Raw genomic sequence first — 19,211 nt, 5'->3', positions numbered from 1 at the left:
TTGTCCCTATAAGTATATAAGTGATTTTTTCCAGAGGTAGGCATAAAGACAGTTCCCTGATAATGAATACTTTCTACTTTTGGTACTTTTAAAGTAGGCTACATTTTGATGCCAATACTTTTGTTGAATTCCGGACTTTTACTTGTAACAGAGTATTTCTATTAGTATTGATACTTTTACTTAAGTAATTGTAAAACATATGAGTGTCTGACTTTTTTTCCACCACTGCAGGCATATGTCTGTGCATGTTGATTATGATCATCATCACACCCCCCCCCCCCCGACAGGGAGACCGCCTGCATCATCATCATCATCACTAGCAGCAGCAGCATCATCCCAGTCCGTGCTTTTAGGAAGGACCACGGATCATCAGGATGATGTGCCGCACACATCAATAACAAAGAGACCGTTCTCACGCACCGTGCGCGACATCATCACCACAACTTTCTCCTCTCTGTCGTTTTATAGCAACAAGAAAGGTTAACAATAATAACGATGAGGTAAGAGAATCGAAGGGCTTCCGGTCGCCATTTTGCCGGGTGTGTTTTTTAGCGCGTTGTTGATGAGAGAGTAAAAAGACTGCATGGTTATTGTTCATTCACACACAACCAGCCTGTTTATTGTTGTTTTAGTACTTAAATAGAGTCGGGTGAACATGAACAAGCGACATCGGTTAGATCTGGGCGACGATCACGCGGCGGGTAAAAAGAAATCGTCCTCTGACGGGTATGTAAAGCTCTGGAGGGTTTGTTGTGGTAATGTAGCCCCGCATGTCGGCGTTTTTACGGCAATAGCCGTCCATGCTAGACCGGGATCTTAAGTTGCTTCAACATGTTGCTGATCCGGTTTGGGTCTATACCGGATACGGAAACGGTTTCTTGCATGTGTGTGTACGTGAAACAAGACCGGATACAGTAGGCGGGCTCTAGACCGGATCACACTGGTTGATTCTCAATAGAAACCAGGCTTCCCGCGGGTGCTGAGGAAAAGCCTGGTGAAGCGAGGTTACCCACCATGCTATGCTAGCGGCGGCTAACGTGCTAGTCACTCTATTTCCACAGTGTGTGTGTCTAGTGTCTGTGTCTTGTGAGTGACAACTGACAAGTCACACACACACAATATGGAATGTAAACAATAACCACACTAATACAAAAGACACCACTAGTGTTTGTTGTAGTAATGTAGCCCCTAGTTAGTGTTTCTACGGCAATTGACCACCATGCTAGGCCAGCTGCGGCTAACGTGCTACTTCCACAGTGTGTGTGTGTGTGTGTGTGTGTGTGTGTGTGTGTGCGACTTGTCTGTTAGTGAGCGACATCTGACAAGGCACACACACACTGTGTGGAATGTAAACAACCACACTAATTTAAAAACAAACACAGCACTTAAGCGGTTGTTTAGTTTTTTGAACATTGGTGCACGTGTTTTGAATGGATTTAGCATGCTAGTGTGGCCTACACGTGTTAGCCACACGGCTAAGCGTTCCCTGTTATCATGGCTCTGCAAATATGGGGATAACGATGCCAACACATTTACTTTAACGGCTGTGGGTCGGTATCTGTCACTGTCAGTGGTGGAAAATGTACTCGGCAATATATGTATAAATACTCTGTTAAAGTAAAAGTACCAGTATTCAAAATGTACTTGAGTAAAAGTATTGACATCAAGATATACTTAAAAGTAAAAATACTCATTATGCACAATATCCCATTTCACAAGTTTCCAAATATATAAAATCCTTTGAAAATAGCAGATTTGCGATGCGTTGTGAGCTTGTAGATCTGCTATTTTCAAATGGGCAAAGTGTATATTTAGGTCTGAAAAGGTTAATATATGTTTTACAAAGTAACTAGTAACTAAAGTTTTCAAATATTGTAGTGGAGTAAAAGTACAATATTTGCCTCTGAGATGTAATGCAGTAGAAGTAAAAGTATTGAAAACTGTAAATACTCCAAGTAAAAAATACCTCCGAAAGTACAGTACTTGAGTAGTTACTTTCCTCCATCTGTCTCTGCTGTTATTCAAGTTCTTTAACAAAATCTCAACATCATTTACCGGTGAAAAAACTGCTGTGTTTTTAAAGTGGCAAACAAAATTCTGCCAAAATCTAATCTATATTTCATTGTTTTTCTATATTGCACACCATCAGAGGCAAGAGTTGAGTGATTGTACTTTTTTGTAAAGTTTAGCATCATCTTCTTCTCCAGTTTCTGCAGGCTCCTCCTCTTCGTCTTCCTCCTCCTCATCTTCATCCTCTTCCTCCTCACCCTCTTCGGCGTCTGCGTCAGCATCGGCGTCAGTGTCTTGTTCCTTGTTTTTCTCCTCCTCTTCTTTTCGCTTCATCTTTGGTAATAGACCAATTACCAAAGGGGCTAAAATAACGATTAATAACGTAGAAATAGAACGCGTATTTGAAACTAAGTTTTTGGGTATTACGATAGATAGTAAAGTAAATTGGAAAACGCATATTAATAACCTAAGGACCAAAATATCTAAGACCATTGCAGTAATGTACAGAATGAAACCAATACTAAACCAAAAGTCACTGTACTTATTGTACTGTTCCCTCGTACTCCCATACATGAGTTATTGTGTGGAAGTGTGGGGGAACAACTACAAAACGGTTATTAAATCATTAGTTTTACTTCAAAAAAAGGCCTTAAGAATTGTAAGCAAATCAGACTACTTTGCCCCAACAAATCCATTATTCATTGATTTTCAAACTTTAAAACTACAGGATCTAGTTGACTTGAGTACCGCAATCATAATGTACAAGGCACACAATCATATGCTCCCTACCTGTGTCCAGGAACTGTTTCACCCCAGAGAGAGCCAGTATGAGCTCAGAGGAACTGCCATTTTCAAACAAAATAACGCAAGAATAAATAACAAAAACAGCTGTGTATCGGTAATAGGGGTAAAGTTATGGAATAGTTTAGATGACGATTTAAAAAACTGTAGCTCTATATATAAATTTAAAAAGATGTACAAATCAAAAGTAATACATAAATATAGAACCTTAGAGTGAAGTATATTCTAATTTGTATATACAAAATGAGGATCTAGGTGTAGTATAATCGTAATATGTATATATATATATGTGAATGTGTATATATATATGTATGTGTATGTATATATATATATATATATATATATATATACGTGTCCTATAAAAAAAGACATCAGGTGACACAAAAAAAAAGGAAAAGAAAAAAAAAAAAACTTCTTGCACCTTTCATTGCTTTCTTCTCTTTCTTATTGTTTGCAAATTCAAGCGATTGTACTTTGATTATTTATTTTTTTGTACTCGTTTCTGTCAAAACATCTTGTATGTTTTGATCTTTGTTTTGTTTTGGTTGTTTTGTGTTTGTATTACTCCAGTATGCTAGTATCTCCTTTAAGCATGATGTTTATTAACATGTGCAAAGGGTAGGCATAATAAGCTTAGGCTTCAGCCTACACCTTTTGGTCTGTGTATTACCATCATTATTATTTATTATTTATTACTACGATTATTGTAATTATTATTGATGGGAAAAAAAAAGAGAGTGAAAAGAAAAGTGTATGTATATAACTGCCTTACAGACCAAATAAAATCTACTACTACTACTACTACTACTCGTTTTGACTGTCAAACCTTTAACTGGTTACACATTATGCCAAATATAATGTGACAGTACAATACAGCCTTTGATATCTGCTATTCCCATGGCACAGGGCATGTCAAAGTCGTGTCCAAGACAAAAATGTCAAGACTTGCCATCTCCGGTTAGGTGAACGCCTTTTTAGGAGACCGGAAGCAGGTTGGAGCCTATTAATTCCAATGGAAGAGTGAACGTGAACACAGCTTATGAACCATTCCATAGCTCCATGGTCACTGAACTAAATATTGGACCCGATCGTTACAAGCCACACACTATTCCCAAGATTTTCAAAATGGCTTTTTTTCAGAGAGACAAATCAGGAGAAAAAATATTATCAACCTTTCTCTGTCCCAGCAACACACTCTTGCGGTATCTAGCACCAGTAAACACAAGACGTCCGCGAGAATGTCCGTCAGACGCCAGCGCCCACTTAGGAGACCGTTTGTAGGATTTGTGTACCATTTCTGCGCTAGTGGCTCCTATTGGGATGAAGGATCTTCCTAAAAATGAACCATCTTTGGTCGTGTCCTCTGAACCTATGCAATTACCTGACCTTAACGCCAAACCCATACCTAAACAAATCCTAAACCTTCTCTAAACAACCATTTAACCCTATCCCTAACCTAAACTATCTCTAACCAATCTGTGCCCTAAACATGTTGCATTCCAATAGATATGAAAGTGCACTTAGTCCTATGGCTACACCTGAATTTAGGTTGCAGTGCATTGTAGGAACAATGCTGCCAGTTCAATATCCAGGCTCAGATGTCACATTTATTGATTGTACGTTTTCGCATAAACTAGGACTAGACTTGGTGTCGAAGTTGTAGTCTCTTAGCCTACAGTGCACATGTTTCCCTATGCACTGTCTGGTGTAGACTTCTTGGGACACTTACAGTTAACAGTATCAGTCAAAATGCATGGCTTTCATGCTGTCACCCTTGCTGTTGTTTTTTTATTCAACACCTGCGAAAAATATGTGAAACTGTGAAGTCATGATGTCATGACAGCGCCCTCAGAGAGAGATATTTATGGTTCAGATCAGAGACAGTTGATGTAAAATGAAGCTTTGTCTTCCAGTTGTTATTGATACAGCAGTGTCAGATAACATCATTGATTAGAGGCCTGATTCTGAGACAGAGAGAACTGCTTTCTTATTAGACTGAGAATAAGAAGTGTTCTTTGTACATGATTTGCATTGTAGACAATTAATTTTGTCTTGACCTTTGTACGCTACACTTGATTAGGCTCTGGCTTTTCCAGCATGAATAAGGGGATGTGCAGTAACCTTTTCTGTTTGATTTGAAGACAAGGAATTGACATGGCCTAACATTTGGGTGCAGTCTGCAGTGTTTTTTTTTTTTATGCCTTTCTTTTGACCACTTCCTGTTTCCAAAGCACAGCTCGTTTTTTTTTATTTCCCTATTTTGTCCCCTATTCTTCCTTAAATGTTTTCCATTAAAAGGTTCAGGTGAAAAAGCACAGATAAAAGTATCTGCTTCCCCGGCTAATGTTCCCTGTCGCCTTGATGAAGTCTTGGACTTTGGAATTTCATTCATAAAGCAATGTTTTCCTGGGACTATTTTTGGCTAGACTTTTCAAATTAATCTGTACCTACCTTCAACTGCATTAGAAATGCAACACTAATGTAAGCTAAACGGACTAATAATAAAGGTGAATTTAACCAAGTTCACTCTATTTTAAGAAAGTTTCAGGAATTCTACAAGTTGATTTTCATACTGTGTACTGAAATGATTGGAAACTAATGGCTCTCTGGAAGGTAGGAATAGGATATATTAGGGCTGACCCAAAATTTGTTCGAATATTTGAAGCTTCGTTCGATAGCACGAGAGTCGAACATGGAAAATAAAGTCGACTCTTAAAAAAAAGATGTCTTTCCTATTTTCTTTCTATTTTCTTTTCATTTTTCCATTTTATTTTGAGTGGCAGCTTTCGGTCAATGGGCTAAAATATCCCCTCTTATGCAAATAACGATTTTACGCAGCATTTTCCTCGATTCATTGTTCTGCCTTAGTCTCAAGTGGCCTAACCCAGCGTGCATTTGCCATTGCAGGCGTGACCGCGACAGGGACCGGGAGCGCGACGAGCGGCCGAGGGACAGGGACCGAGACAGAGACCGCGACAGGGACAGAGAAAGGACCATAAAGATGCCTAGCACGATGCCCCTCAACACGCCCCTCAACTCGACCGTCGGAACGGGCTTCCTGAAGCAGACCGCCATGCAGCAGCAGATCAACCCCTTCACCAACCTGCCGCACACGCCGCGCTACTACGAGATCCTCAAGAAGAGGCTGATGCTGCCCGTCTGGGAGTACAAAGAGACCTTCAACGAGATCCTGGCACGCAACCAGAGCTTCGTGCTGGTGGGCGAGACGGGCTCCGGGAAGACCACGCAGGTAGGAGAAAAAAGACAAAGGGGGAGGGCTGGGGTTTGATGATGCACTTAACCCATTGAGACCTGACAAATTCTTCTTTCTAAATTATTTCTATATCAGTGGTGCTCAAACTCTTTCATGTCAAGGACCCTAAAAAAAATTATTTGGCTGCCGACCTCCATCTCAAAATGTTTTGTTCCAGGGACCCCCAGAAGCAAAGATTTGAGTAAAAAATGTTCGCTTTAAACAATACATAGTCAAAGATTTTCACGCATTTTCACGATTTTTCAAAAATAACAGATCTACAAGCTCATAGCGCGGCACTCTGTGCCGTGCTATGAGCTTGTATATCTGCTATTTTTGAATAGCCAAAGTGTAAAATAAGGTTATTTTAGCTCAAATCAAGAAGTGACACAGATCCGTTCCAGGTCTTAATGGGTTAAATGAATAAATTATTAACCTGAGGCCGACTCTACAAAATGCCTTCCAAATCAGTAGTTCTCAAACTTTCACATGTCAAGGACCCCCCAAAATGAGGACGGACTGTGCCAGGGACCCCCAGAAGAGAAGATTTGTGTCAAACAATTCAAAATTATGAAATTCAAACACTTTCAAGATTTTTCAAAATGTAAAAAAATAAATTGCAGTGCGGCACAAAGTGACGCGCTGTGAGCTTGTATATCTATTTTTTTTAGAACCACTGCTCTAAACCACTGTTCTAAATCCTAAGTGTTTTCTGAAAAACTATTATTACAGAAAAAAATATATTTTAATCGCACCCGTTTTTGCACCGCGGAACGTTTCTCACTGGATGAGTTTCAGACGGACCGATCGTACCAGCGCACCAACCGACGTCGCTCTCACATAGAGTTAAGCGTTCTCACTTCTCAGACAACAACAAAGTAAACTGCAGCCAGCACAGTGCATTAAAACATGAATGAAGACACGCCTGCATAGCCTGCTTGATAATGATGGCTGGGCAAATGTGGTGGAAAAGATCTACAAGCTCACAATGCGTTGCGCTTGTAGATCTGCTATTTTCAAATGGCCAATATAGGGCTTAAGTGGCTACTGTATTGTTTTGTAATTGCGAACGTGGAAGGAGGCGCGGTGAAGCCGACCAAGTGGAGCTTACTATGTAACCCTGCTCAGGTTGTGTCTGTCTGTCTGTCTGTGATTCTGTCTGTGTTCATGCTCTCATTGGCTCGCTCCCCCATGTGACTCACATGCGTGCACTGCCTGTAAGCAGCCTCCAGAGTGCGCCAGAGTGCAGGAATTTAGACAATGCACACCAGCCTGACACACACACACACACACACACAGTCAATGTTCTCTCCCCATCACGGTGAAATAACACGGATTACAAGTCCGTAAATACACAATATTTTCGAGCTGCGTTCGATTCCAGCGTTCGCACGTCTTACTTGTAATAATCAAAATCTACAAAGTAAATAAAGTTTTCAAATAATTGTAGTGGCGTAAAAGTACAATATTTGCCTCTGAGATATAGTGGAGTAGAAGTAAAAGTATTACAAATTGGAAATACTCGAGTCAAGTGCAAATCAAGTACCTCAAAATTGTACTTAAGTACAGTTCTTGAGTACATGTACTTAAAGATGTATGCCAAAATCCATTTGAAAAAAATGATTTTCACTGTTCTCAGGTCAAGTATTGATATGCGATTAAAATGCGATTAATTGCGATTAATTAATTACAAAGTCTCTAATTAATTAGATAATTCTTTTTAATCGAGTCCCAGGTCTAATATATATATATATATATATATATATAGCAAAAATCTAAAATGACACCGTTGCTTTCCCGGTTTTAATGGGTTAAAAGTCTTGTTTTGGAGTTCAAGCTGGAGTACTTATTGTTGTCTTTAGGCTAATAAACAAGGCCCTGAGGAAAATACACGAATTAATGTGAAATGTTCCTCTCTCCCTACCCTCGCTTACATCTGGTGTTTTAGTTTCATTTTGCGTGTTTTCCTCCTGATGGGTTGACATTCCAAAGACTTGGTTATGTTTGCCTCGTACTACTGGCAGTGAACCATAACCCGAGCCTAATAGCCTGGAAACAAGATTTTTTTCCCTTAACTTTAGACCTAATCAGGCCTGCATCTGCTTTTTAACTGTCAAGAAGGGACCCCTACTGTGTGTGATGTCAGGTGGAAATAAAGAAATCGCGCAGATGTGACTGTAAATGGATGTTTGCTTTGCAATTGGCAAGTAAACTGTGTTGTTGTTATCCACTCATATGCTGTTGGAAGTAGCATATTTGGGGTTTGTAGTTTTTGTCAGAATCATTTTGAAGTGCAATGTGATTTCAAAGTCCTATGTAACAACTGCAATGGACAGGATCTATTAGGAATAGGTTTGTGAACCACTCTGTATTCTGCAAGTGTAGGATGCTGAGATCCAATATTCTCCACTACTGCATATGGATGCATATGTTTCACTATAGACCCCCCAATGCGTTACTTATGGACTTTGATCTGTTTGAACTCTTAACCCATTAAGACCGGGAACGCATCCGTGTCATTTTATAGATTTCTTTGGGCTGTTAAAAAAATTAGCAGATCTACAAGCTCATGAGCTTGTAGATCTGCTATTTTTTGAAAAATCTTGAAATTTGGTGCTAATCTTTGAGTATATATATTTTTTGAAAAATGTTTTTTAACTCAAATCTTTGCTTCTGGTGGGAGTCCTTGGAACAAAATATTTTGAGATGGAGGGGTCCGCAGCCAAATACATATCATTTTGGGGGTCCTTGACATAAGAGTTTGAGAACCACTGATTATAGCAACATACGTTTAAAAAAACTGTTAGAATTTTGAAGACATTTGTAGAATCCCCCAGAAGCAAAGATTTGAGTTACAAATGCTCGCTTTAAATATATATATATTCAAAGATTTGCACGCACTTTCACGATTTTTCAAAAAATTGCAGATCTACAAGCTCATAGCGCGATGAGCTTGTAGATCTGCTATTTTTGAATAGCCCAAAGAAATCTATAAAATGACTCACGGATGAGTTCCCGGTCTTAAAGGGTTAATCTGCATGGAAATGCTGTTTAAATGCTACGGGGAGAAGGAAGTGCTCTCTCTTACCCAACTCCTCCTTGTGCTGTCATCAGACTCACTGGGTGGGGTGATGTCTTCATAAATGTTTTATTAAATGGGAAATATTGCTATCACATATACAAGCTTTACGCTGCATACATTTAGCATCTTTCCGTGTTCTTTATGAAAAAAAATCGCAGGGCATTTTCAAGCCTTTATTCATTAGCGGTATAGAGAGAGACGAGAGCACGCAACTTGAGGAAATGAAACTCCTGTACACACAGTTTCCTTTCCCGTTTGGAAAACAATAGCTACTGTAGTTTTTCATTTTGAACATGTTTTGAATAGGCAATTCAAAAGTAAAAATCACACTCTGTGTGAAGTACCTGTGGGTCGGGACTCGGGACCCTCAGGTGGGGTCTCCACATGATTTTGGGGAGGGGTCCCCAGATGACAATTATTATTAATTATTATGACTATTAAGAATGTTTTACTACCTCGAAAAAGACCATTACTGCATCAAAAGTAATCAACAAACTACACTGGCCAAATTGTCAAATGGTTAATGAAAGAGGCAAAAATTCTGAAAATAGACGATCTACAAGCTCACAACGCCTCGCTTTGCGAGGCGTTGTGAGCTTGTAGATCTGCTATTTTCACAATATTTATCGGTGGAACGGAGTCAAACTAAATTGAATGCCTCAACTCCTACATTCCAAGTGCTTATCAGGGTGGGGGGGGGTCCCCAGTTCAAATATGACTGTTTTGGGGGGGTCGCGGCATGAAAAGGTTGAGAACCACTGTCTTAGACGGTCACAGACCATAACATCACCATATATTGCTGTTCTCTGATATATACCACCGTCTGTATCTGCTTCTTCAGATCCCCCAGTGGTGCGTGGACATGCAGAAGGCCATTCCGGGTCCCAAGAGAGCCGTGGCCTGTACCCAACCCAGGAGAGTGGCGGCCATGAGTGTGGCCCAAAGGGTGGCCGATGAGATGGACATCATGCTGGGCCAAGAGGTGGGCTACTCCATCAGGTTCGAGGACTGCAGCTCAGCAAAGACCATCCTCAAGTAAGGAGAGAAGGGGACTTCCTGTTGTCTCAAACTAGGGCTGGGTGATGTGGACAAAATCAAATATCCGAATATTTTGGCCAAATACCTCTTATTTCAATATTGTGACGATAATTTCAGAAATGGCACATCTACAAGCTCACAATGCAGTGCGGTGCGATGCATGATGATCATGCAGATCTGCTATTTTCGCTATTTTTGAAAGTTGAAATATTGGCGAGATATCTTGATTACATTGATTAGAAATGTGTTTTCCAATAATAGTCTCCTCATTGACTTACATTGCACAGTGAAACCGCTCTCAAAGTCACTCTTTTAACACATGAAGGAACGCAAACAAAGCACAAAATACGACATTAACTCTCTGTGCCAATGAAATAAAAAAATATGTTCTCTAAACTGCCAGCAAATTTTTCTTTTTCAAAGTAAAATAAAAGTGCTTAGGAAGCGAGATACAGCCTTCTTCAGTTATAAGTTAAACAAAGAGTGGATGGAGCTGCAATTCTTCAGATAATGATATCTTGGGTTCTGAACATTTTTTTCCCAACATTTTTTTTTTTAAACTTTCTCGTTCTGGCACTGAGGGCATTCAGAAAAAACTCGGGATAACTCGGGGCTTGGCACTGAGAGAGTTAAAGAAAAATTTCAACTTTTTGCAGATTTTTTTGCAATTTTTTTGTACTGTTATTTACTTACTTACTTAATCGTTATCAGTTACTTCTAGAGTTGGGGCCACGGTCTCATTTTTGTGCAAAGATTATTATGTGAAAAACGTATGGTCTGGCTCTTTGCACCGTCAACCAGGTACATGACAGATGGAATGTTGCTGCGTGAAGCCATGAACGACCCCCTGCTTGAGCGCTACGGCGTCATCATCCTGGACGAGGCCCACGAGCGCACGCTCGCCACCGACATCCTCATGGGTGTCCTCAAGGAAGTGGTCCGTCAGAGGAATGATCTCAAGGTAAACCCTGACACTTGTAGTCCTGTATGTTCTTGTGTGTCTTGTTTAGTCATGTCAAGTCAAACTGTATTTGTGCTTCATTTCATTTCAAACCTTTATTTAGGCATGCATGTATGAGCACTGAGGTTACCCTCAAAACCTTGTAATCATAGTAGAGCTAGTTTGATTTTGGGTTTGTCCGGTGTATGAGCTTAAAGGTCATTCAGTTTTACCACACATTAAAAGTCTTTGTCATGGTCCTTCAAATGTGTATAAAAAGTTTTAACAAAAAATTCCACTCCAGTGATCCATGGCAGGTGTTTTTCTCTCACATTTCTAAAGCCTTTTCAACTGCAATGAAAAAAGGAATCTTTGCTTGCGGTGTCGCTGTTGAGGGATTTTGCCTGTCAATCATCGCCACTGCTTCACCCCCCCCCCCCCCAAAGGAAAGGATAGGGGAGGGGAGGGGTGAGGAGGAGAGTGGGCGGGATTAATGACCTATGACTTCACACTCTAAGGGCCAAGCACAGATTACTTTTCAGCCTAATTATTCAGAAAACCCCAGACCACAGAAAATCCACTGAATGTTCAAAGTTTAGATTTTTTTAGGTGTAATTGAGATCATAAAACCCCCCAAAAAAACATAAAAAATAAAAAAAGTGAAAATGAATGTCATAGACATAGAACCTTTAAACTGTTTAGATTTTATGTAGATCGACTGAACTGGTAAACGTCATTATGCGACTCTGGCAAGTAAAAAAAATAGTCTACAACAGAAACCTGTGCTAACATCACATTTACTTACCGACAACAATTGATTCAACCAAATTGGGAGAAAAAGGAAAAAATGAATTTTCAGCAAAAACGAAAACACATTTTTGTGCATGTGACTTTCAGTACCCAGTTTGACTGTTTTTTTTAAAAGTTTTTTTTTAATAGTCTAGACACTCTGCTCTAGTTTGCCACTGGTTTCTCCAAATCCAAGTCTCCCTGCAATTGAGTACATTGCGGTGTTTCTCATATTCACACAACCCAGTTCATTCCAACAGAACACATCGTTCCATCCCAAAAGTATTACTTCCCCTAGCATGAACTTTTGACAAACAACGCTGTTGTCCTTCTTCCGTCTCTCCCCTATTCTTCCGTTCTGTCACCTTTTGCTTACACTCTCTCTCTCTGTGGCTGACAGCTGGGTGTTTGTTTGAGGAAAAGACAAACGGTGTTGTTCAGCCCCAGAAATGGCACAGCGAGTCCCCTTCAGTGACAGCAGTAGATCCTTGCTCCTGGGGTCAGGCCATTTTAAGGCAGCCAGACGGGTCGCGGTAATAATTGTGTCGTGGCAGGGTGGACGGAGGCAAGCGTGGCTTTTTATGGGTGGAATGTGCTGACCGCGACTCTCATAAAGCAGATGGGTAATGACGGTGTTGTTTGTCAGTGTGGAATCAAAAGGTTAGACAGTCATTCGGGGGGGGGGGGGACTGATAAATGAGGTTGAGGTTACAGGGAATGATCTTCCTGTCCACACACGCTCTCCATCTCTCCTCTCCTATACCTCCCCCCTGCCCTCATTCCCCTTTCAAAATTTGCATGTTTAATTTGCCCTGATTAAGAGCAATTATGATGTCTCTCGGAGCGTTGAGTGAAATGTCGAGACGCTGTCCCCGTCCGTGCAAATGTCCAGAGATAAAATATGAGGGATGCAGCATCTCGCATCACAATCCTAATGGGGCTCGTGGGGGCGGGCGGGGAGGGTAGCTTGTGTACCTGACTTCTGCAAGGACTATCACGGCTCTGTATAGGTCAAGGACTTAAACGTTTAATGTCAAGTGATACAGTAGTTTGCTCCAGTGCCCTTGTTCTTCTAAACTCTCCTCCTCGCAAGCACAGCGCGTTCTTCTTCTTTTACCCTACTTTGCCATTCTAAACTTGGTAGCACAGTCATTCACGACGTCTCCACTTCCAATGTGCCCTCATCATCCCCTTTTTTAGTGCCACCACCGAGCCGTATCAAATGCCATCTCATTCCTCACGCGACCGACTGCCCACTCCCATAACACCCTCATTTACCCTTGGCCGGTTTGTGGTTTTAGGTTTTATTTTTTCCCTTTCTCACCAGAATAAATGTCCCCCTCCCCCCCCCCCGCCCTCTTTGATCCATCAGGTCATTGTAATGAGCGCCACGCTAGACGCCGGCAAGTTTCAGGTGTACTTCGACAGCTGCCCGCTGCTGACCATCCCCGGGCGAACGCACCCCGTGGAGATCTTCTACACGCCGGAGCCCGAGAGGGACTACCTGGAGGCGGCCATACGCACCGTCATCCAGATCCACATGTGCGAGGAGGACGAGGGAGACCTCCTGCTCTTCCTCACCGGACAAGAGGTAACGTTTTTAATGTATGTTTTTTTTTGTCGGGTTGTGCTTTCGTTGGCCTCCGTTGTTGTCCTGTAGTCGCCACCTGGGAGAGCTTTATACTTTCTTTGAAAAGTGCTGCTGTAAGCAGCATAGACGTTACTTTGGTCGGGAGGCAGAGTCAGGAGATGATGATGGCCACTGGCGGAACCAAAGTGTTTTCGCTGATCTTAGTTTAAGGTAGAAGTAATCATAATTAGGTGAATTGATGCTAAGAAAAAAAAATCTTTTAACCACTTAACCCATTTAGACCTGGAACGCATCCGTGTCATATTAGATGTCTTCGGCTATTAAAAAATATATATACAAGCTCATAGCGCCGCGCTATGAGCTTGTAGATCTGCTATTTTTGAAAAATCGTGAACATTTTTTTTTCTTTTTCTCAAAAAACTGAAAACATTGTAAGAATCGGACTCAGGCCTTAATGGGTTAAACATATGATTCGTTGACTGGGGTTCCTCAGGGCTCTATATTTGACACCCTCCTTTTTTTCCCTCTACACCAAATCTCCTCCCTGAAAATAGCCAATGCATGCCCATTATGCCGTGCCCAGAATAGGAATGCTAGGGTTCATCTAAATAACTGTAAGTAAGTAGGTCGGAGTGGTGTATTGTCGGTATCAGCCCCACGACAGTGTATATCACCCATTCAATGCGCTACACCCCTGGGAGATGGATTTTTTGGTGGAGTGCTACAGCCACCATCAGCCATACTTAACGCACAACTTAGTTAGCCAAGCTGTGCTACTCATACGCTGAGTTGGCGGTGCCCGGGATCGAACCTAGAAGTTTGTGGTCCAAAGGCGAGTGTGTGTGAGTGGACACTCAAATTAAATCTTGTATTTCCATATCCTTTATTTAGACAGGTAGGGCGGAGGTACAGGAGAGAATGCATTCCAGGTAGAGCAGGATTCAACCCCAGGCCCAGGTTGTGCCCATGTGTCGGTCCACAGGGAAGAATGACGTCATTCTTATATCATTGTATTATTGGTTTGTTCTCTGTTGTACTTTTTAATAATTCTCCTGAGTAGTCTTCATTACCATACCTGCCACATAATCCTATCCCTCTCACACCCTTTCCTCCTTTCTCTCTCTCTCTCTCTCACACACACACACACACACACACACACACACACACACACACACACACACACACACACACACACACACACACACACACACACACACACACACACACACACACACACACACACACACACGCGCAGAGTATAAATGAACAATGGCGATGTTGATAGAGATGTTTAATGCATGTTTCCATGCCAGCTTGGAAGCCACCAGATTTATTTTTTTTCTGACCCAGATCCCCTTCCACACACGTCCCCGAGATTAAGTCATTTATTATTATTTTTTCAAAACTCCTGCAAATGTTGTCCACTGGTGTGTAATGGAGGGCGAGGTTCAAGCTCAAAATGATGAATTCGGTCCCAGCTGGGCAGCCAGAAATGAGCGCACACACACACACACACACACACACACACACACACACACACACACACACACACACACACACACACACACCCCCACACAGTGTACAGAAATGTTTCGGTAACCTGATCATGGGTGCTGACAGCTTGTTACACCCATTGGTGCCTGTGTTGGTGTGATTACATTCGCCACCATTCTCACAAAATGGTATTTAGGTTGGTTGATTGCTTGTGGTTGAGAAAGAGCCCCACGTTGGTGTGAATACCACGAGCCTTATTGCTCCCAGGACCTACCCCACTTGTCGCATTGTTCTTTTCATATTTAGATTTGTTTTCCCTCATGTTTTTTTTCCACACACATGGCTCCTAATTTTATTCAACCACACACGAGCCATCTGTAAAAAGGAAACCCACATGCTCGCGGCTCTACCCTATCAGACAATACAGGCTGTCTATTCATGAGCAGCAATTACTCGTCCAAAAAGCGCCGCCTATGTCGTCCCGGCAGCAATTGCGCCTCTGTGCGTATAACATACGTTTTCATTTTGCCAATGCAAGATCGATGGCAGGGAGGCTCTCTGCTGCGAAAAGGGATGAAGTTAGGGACAGTGTTTTCCTTGGATGGCTTGTGATTGATTTTTCTTTTAGATGTTACTGGTGCTTCCAGGGACACCTATAGCTTTTTTGAATGTGGAGAAAGCAGGTGCTATTTCATTATTATTATTTATTTCATACACCTGCCTCTCCTTTCTCCTCAATAGCGGTGGATCCGTTCGCTTTCATACCAATGCAGTTTGAGAGCGCTGTTAATTCATTAAGACCTGAAGCTGATTCTACAAATGTCTTCTGACTAAATCCCAACAGTATTCTGAAAAAAACCTATGTTTCTATATCAGTGGTTCTCAAACTTTTTCATGTCAAGGACCCCCAGAATGATATGTATTTGGCCGCCGACCCCCATCTCAAAATATTTGGTTCCAGGGACCCCCCAGAAGTAAAGATTTGAGTTAAAAACGTTCACTTCAGAACAATATATATTCCAAGATTTGCACACATTTTCACGATTTCTCAAAAAAAGAATGCTTTTTTTAAGCTCAAATCAAAAATCGACACAGATGCGTTCCAGGTCTTAAGGCGTTAATGGAGCCTTCATTAACACGGCCCTAATTGGGTTAACTAAGTTAATGCGGTGTTGGTCGGTGGGAGAACGGCGTTCAAAGGGTGCTGCAGCACGCCCTCAGATGTTTCTTAACCCTTTCACTCTCCTGGCAACTTTGATGTTGGCCTAATGATCCGGAGGCAGGATCTATGGTACAGCCTTTTCATCCAGCCCCTGTTTAACCACATTAACCCCCTGGCATCCATATTTTGGGCATGTCATAATAGACAAAAATTTGAAGAATATAAAAAAATGGCAAAAAATTGCAGATCTACAAGCTCACAATGCATCATATCAGCTATTTACCGCTATTTATCATATGGCAAACTTAAAGTACATAGGGGCTGAAGTGTTTAATAACATATGACCGACGAAAGCAAAGGATGGCCAGGGCTCTTTACCTCCCCTCTATACCATTGGTTCTCAAAGTGAGGTCCGGGGACCCCTAGGGGTCCTTGAGGGGGTTCCAGGGGGTCCCCGGCTAAATGTGTTAATATAGCATCACAATAATTGTAACCTTTTATACTTTGGCTATTCAAAAATAGCAGATATACAAGCTCATAGCGCGGCACCGAGTGCCGCGCTATGAGCTTGTAGATCTGCTATTTTTGAAAAATCTCGAAGATTTGTGCAAATCTTTGAATATATTTCTTTTAAAGCGAACATTTTAACACAACTCTTTGCTTCTGGGAGTCCCTGGCACAACGTATTTTCAGATGGGGGTCCGCGGCCAAATATATATCAATTTGGGGGTCCCTGGCATGAGAAGGTTTGAGAACCACTCCTCTATACAAATAAAACTGAAACCATGTGTTCCATAAACAAGAAAAATCCAAACCTATCACAGCTGTCGAGCTCCGATAAGTCCTAATGTTAAGCTGCCCCCACAGCGGCTACCATCAGAACATGGGGATTGGCAGGGGCCGTGCTGCTCGCTAGTTGAGATGTGTAGTCCTCTGTTCTTAACTGTATTTGTGCGGGGCTTGGCTTGTAGATTGTTTGCTCCTGGGTGTCTCGACGAACGCCGGTGGACAGGTTGTGCCGCCACTGGCCGACTGCCTCCGCTCCTCACGCTCTCCCCCCCATCTCTCTTCCATCGGGAGGGTGGGGGACAGCCAGCCCCGCTCGCTCGCAGCGCTCTGGCAAAAACGGGCCCATTTTTCATGGCAGCTGCTGCATCCAGGGGCTTGATAGGCTATTAATACACAGAGTAATTTTACCAATCCATTCAGATTTGCTCTCTTCCACTCCTGACGACTTGTCAATGTGTTGATTAAGAGGCACATGCCCGTCAGCTGGGTACGAATTAATGCTGTGAAACGCGGCGGGGACGGTGCCAAACCAGAGGACAAACGGGGAAGCGGTACGGTTTGCAACTTTTTCGTGTTGAGGCAAGTGGATGTTGGCTTCATGTGTGAATACAAATGACATAATTTCACGCACACACACTCGCACGTATATATATACACAGTGTATACAATACATACCGTCCGCGGCCAGTTAAAAGTCGAATGCCGACCGTTCGGCCGAACTCCCAACGGCGAAATAAACATCAACGGCCGATCCGCGAGCATGATTATTTCGTCGTCGACGCACTGCCCGACGGAGCGTAGAAAGAAAGACCCCGGTCCAGGAGCCGAGACGAGATGGGGACCCAGAGGAGTCCTGTTAGCTTATTGGTTTAGCTCCCCCCCACCCCGTTCTCGAGACAAGAAGAAGAGACAATAAAAAAGGCCAGGCCGTGGCGTCGAAAAAGTGTCCTTTTTCCAATCTGACTGATTTTCAAAATGTACCGTAACATTATTTTACAGTACATGTAGGAAACCAGTTCATGTGGGGAAAGCGGAACGAGAAGCGTTTTTTGGCCACGAGTCGAGGCCGGGGGGGGTGGGGGGTTGTGGCCAAACCAAACGGGAAGAGACGAGACTGGGGACGCCGGGCGAGCACGCGAGCAGACCTGGTAAAAAAAACTAAACGAATGATAACAACAACATGGGTATCTCTGACGATGCTTACAAGTGTTGCATAATCGAAGGGGCGTCGCATTAGTTATCATTAAAATCATAGTGTTTTGCCAGTGATTTGGGGGCCAATTTGCAATACCCTCACAGCCCACAAGTTGGGAATCGCTGATATCTAGTGTATATGAATACATTATTTGGTAAACTATGAGCCAATAACGACACGTGATAACATTATGCGTTGAAGTTCAAAAGTGCTCATATTATATTCAGAGCCTGATTCTTAGTGCACTACTCCAGGGGTCCCCAGCCTGTGGTCCGTGGACAACTGGAGCCTCATTATTTTATTTTATATATAATAATCACGACCAATACGCATGTATCTGATGAACAGCCTGAATAAAAAAAGAAGTCCGCACACTGTGACTTTGCAAAAGCTCCTAATCAAGGCTTTATTGTAGATTAACGTTTCGACACATAGTCTTCTTCAGAATGTTCTGTTGAACAGCCTCCCTCAGTCCAATCTCTTGCTATGTCTCAGTAAGGGCAGGTACACACTGTAGGACTTTTAAAGTGGTCGGGGAGTCATCTGATCGTTAACCCATTAAGACCTAAGGCGATTCTTTAAAACAATCTAAATCCTAACAGTTTTTGGAAAAAAATTTAAAACGTTTTTTTCAAGATTTTTCAAAAAATAGCAGATATACAAGCTTGTATACGAGCTTGTATATCTGCTATTTTTGAATAGCCAAAGAAATCTAAAGTGACACAGATGCGTTCCAGGTCTTATAAGCATTACACACTGCAGGAGGACTGCAAATCGGCTGTCATATATCGTTTTGGTTTTCACCCTATAGAATGAGCGCAGACAAGGGATCACACACTGTAGGATAGTTCACTAGGATGCTATCCAGACCCGATACATACATACATTTGTTTTCATTTTCAACCGACGTCTCAAGAAAACGTGCACGGCTCCAGTGATACGCGCAAGACCGAGACAGGACGCTATTGATTGTTGACATTAAATAATTAATTATCTATTTCTCTGTATGCCTCTATCTCTCTCTCGCTCTGAAACAAGTCAACCAGCTTAAAAGTACGCAATGAAAC

At 42.0% G+C, this 19,211-nt stretch overlaps 1 protein-coding gene across 2 annotated transcripts in view; it reads left to right on the top strand.

Moving 5' to 3' along the window:
• The first annotated feature begins 307 nt into the window (after positions 1-307).
• The window catches only part of dhx15 (DEAH (Asp-Glu-Ala-His) box helicase 15), a 60,588-nt gene continuing 41,684 nt past the window's right edge, over positions 308-19,211 (top strand). The window contains exons 1-5 of one of the 2 annotated variants that reach the window (XM_080451369.1): positions 308-500; positions 5,719-6,061; positions 9,988-10,181; positions 10,986-11,145; positions 13,286-13,504. In XM_080451369.1, the coding sequence (XP_080307495.1) occupies positions 496-500; positions 5,719-6,061; positions 9,988-10,181; positions 10,986-11,145; positions 13,286-13,504 (921 nt within the window). In that variant the 5' untranslated portion in view covers positions 308-495. Of the gene's footprint in view, positions 501-538; positions 727-5,718; positions 6,062-9,987; positions 10,182-10,985; positions 11,146-13,285; positions 13,505-19,211 lie in introns of those variants that run through there. The other variant, XM_080451368.1, reaches the window with a different exon arrangement.

The sequence above is a fragment of the Gymnoscopelus braueri genome (assembly GCF_963280865.1).
Source record: "Gymnoscopelus braueri genome assembly, chromosome: 15".
Lineage (NCBI taxonomy): Eukaryota > Metazoa > Chordata > Actinopteri > Myctophiformes > Myctophidae > Gymnoscopelus > Gymnoscopelus braueri.
This window is presented reverse-complemented; position numbering and strand designations above follow the sequence as displayed.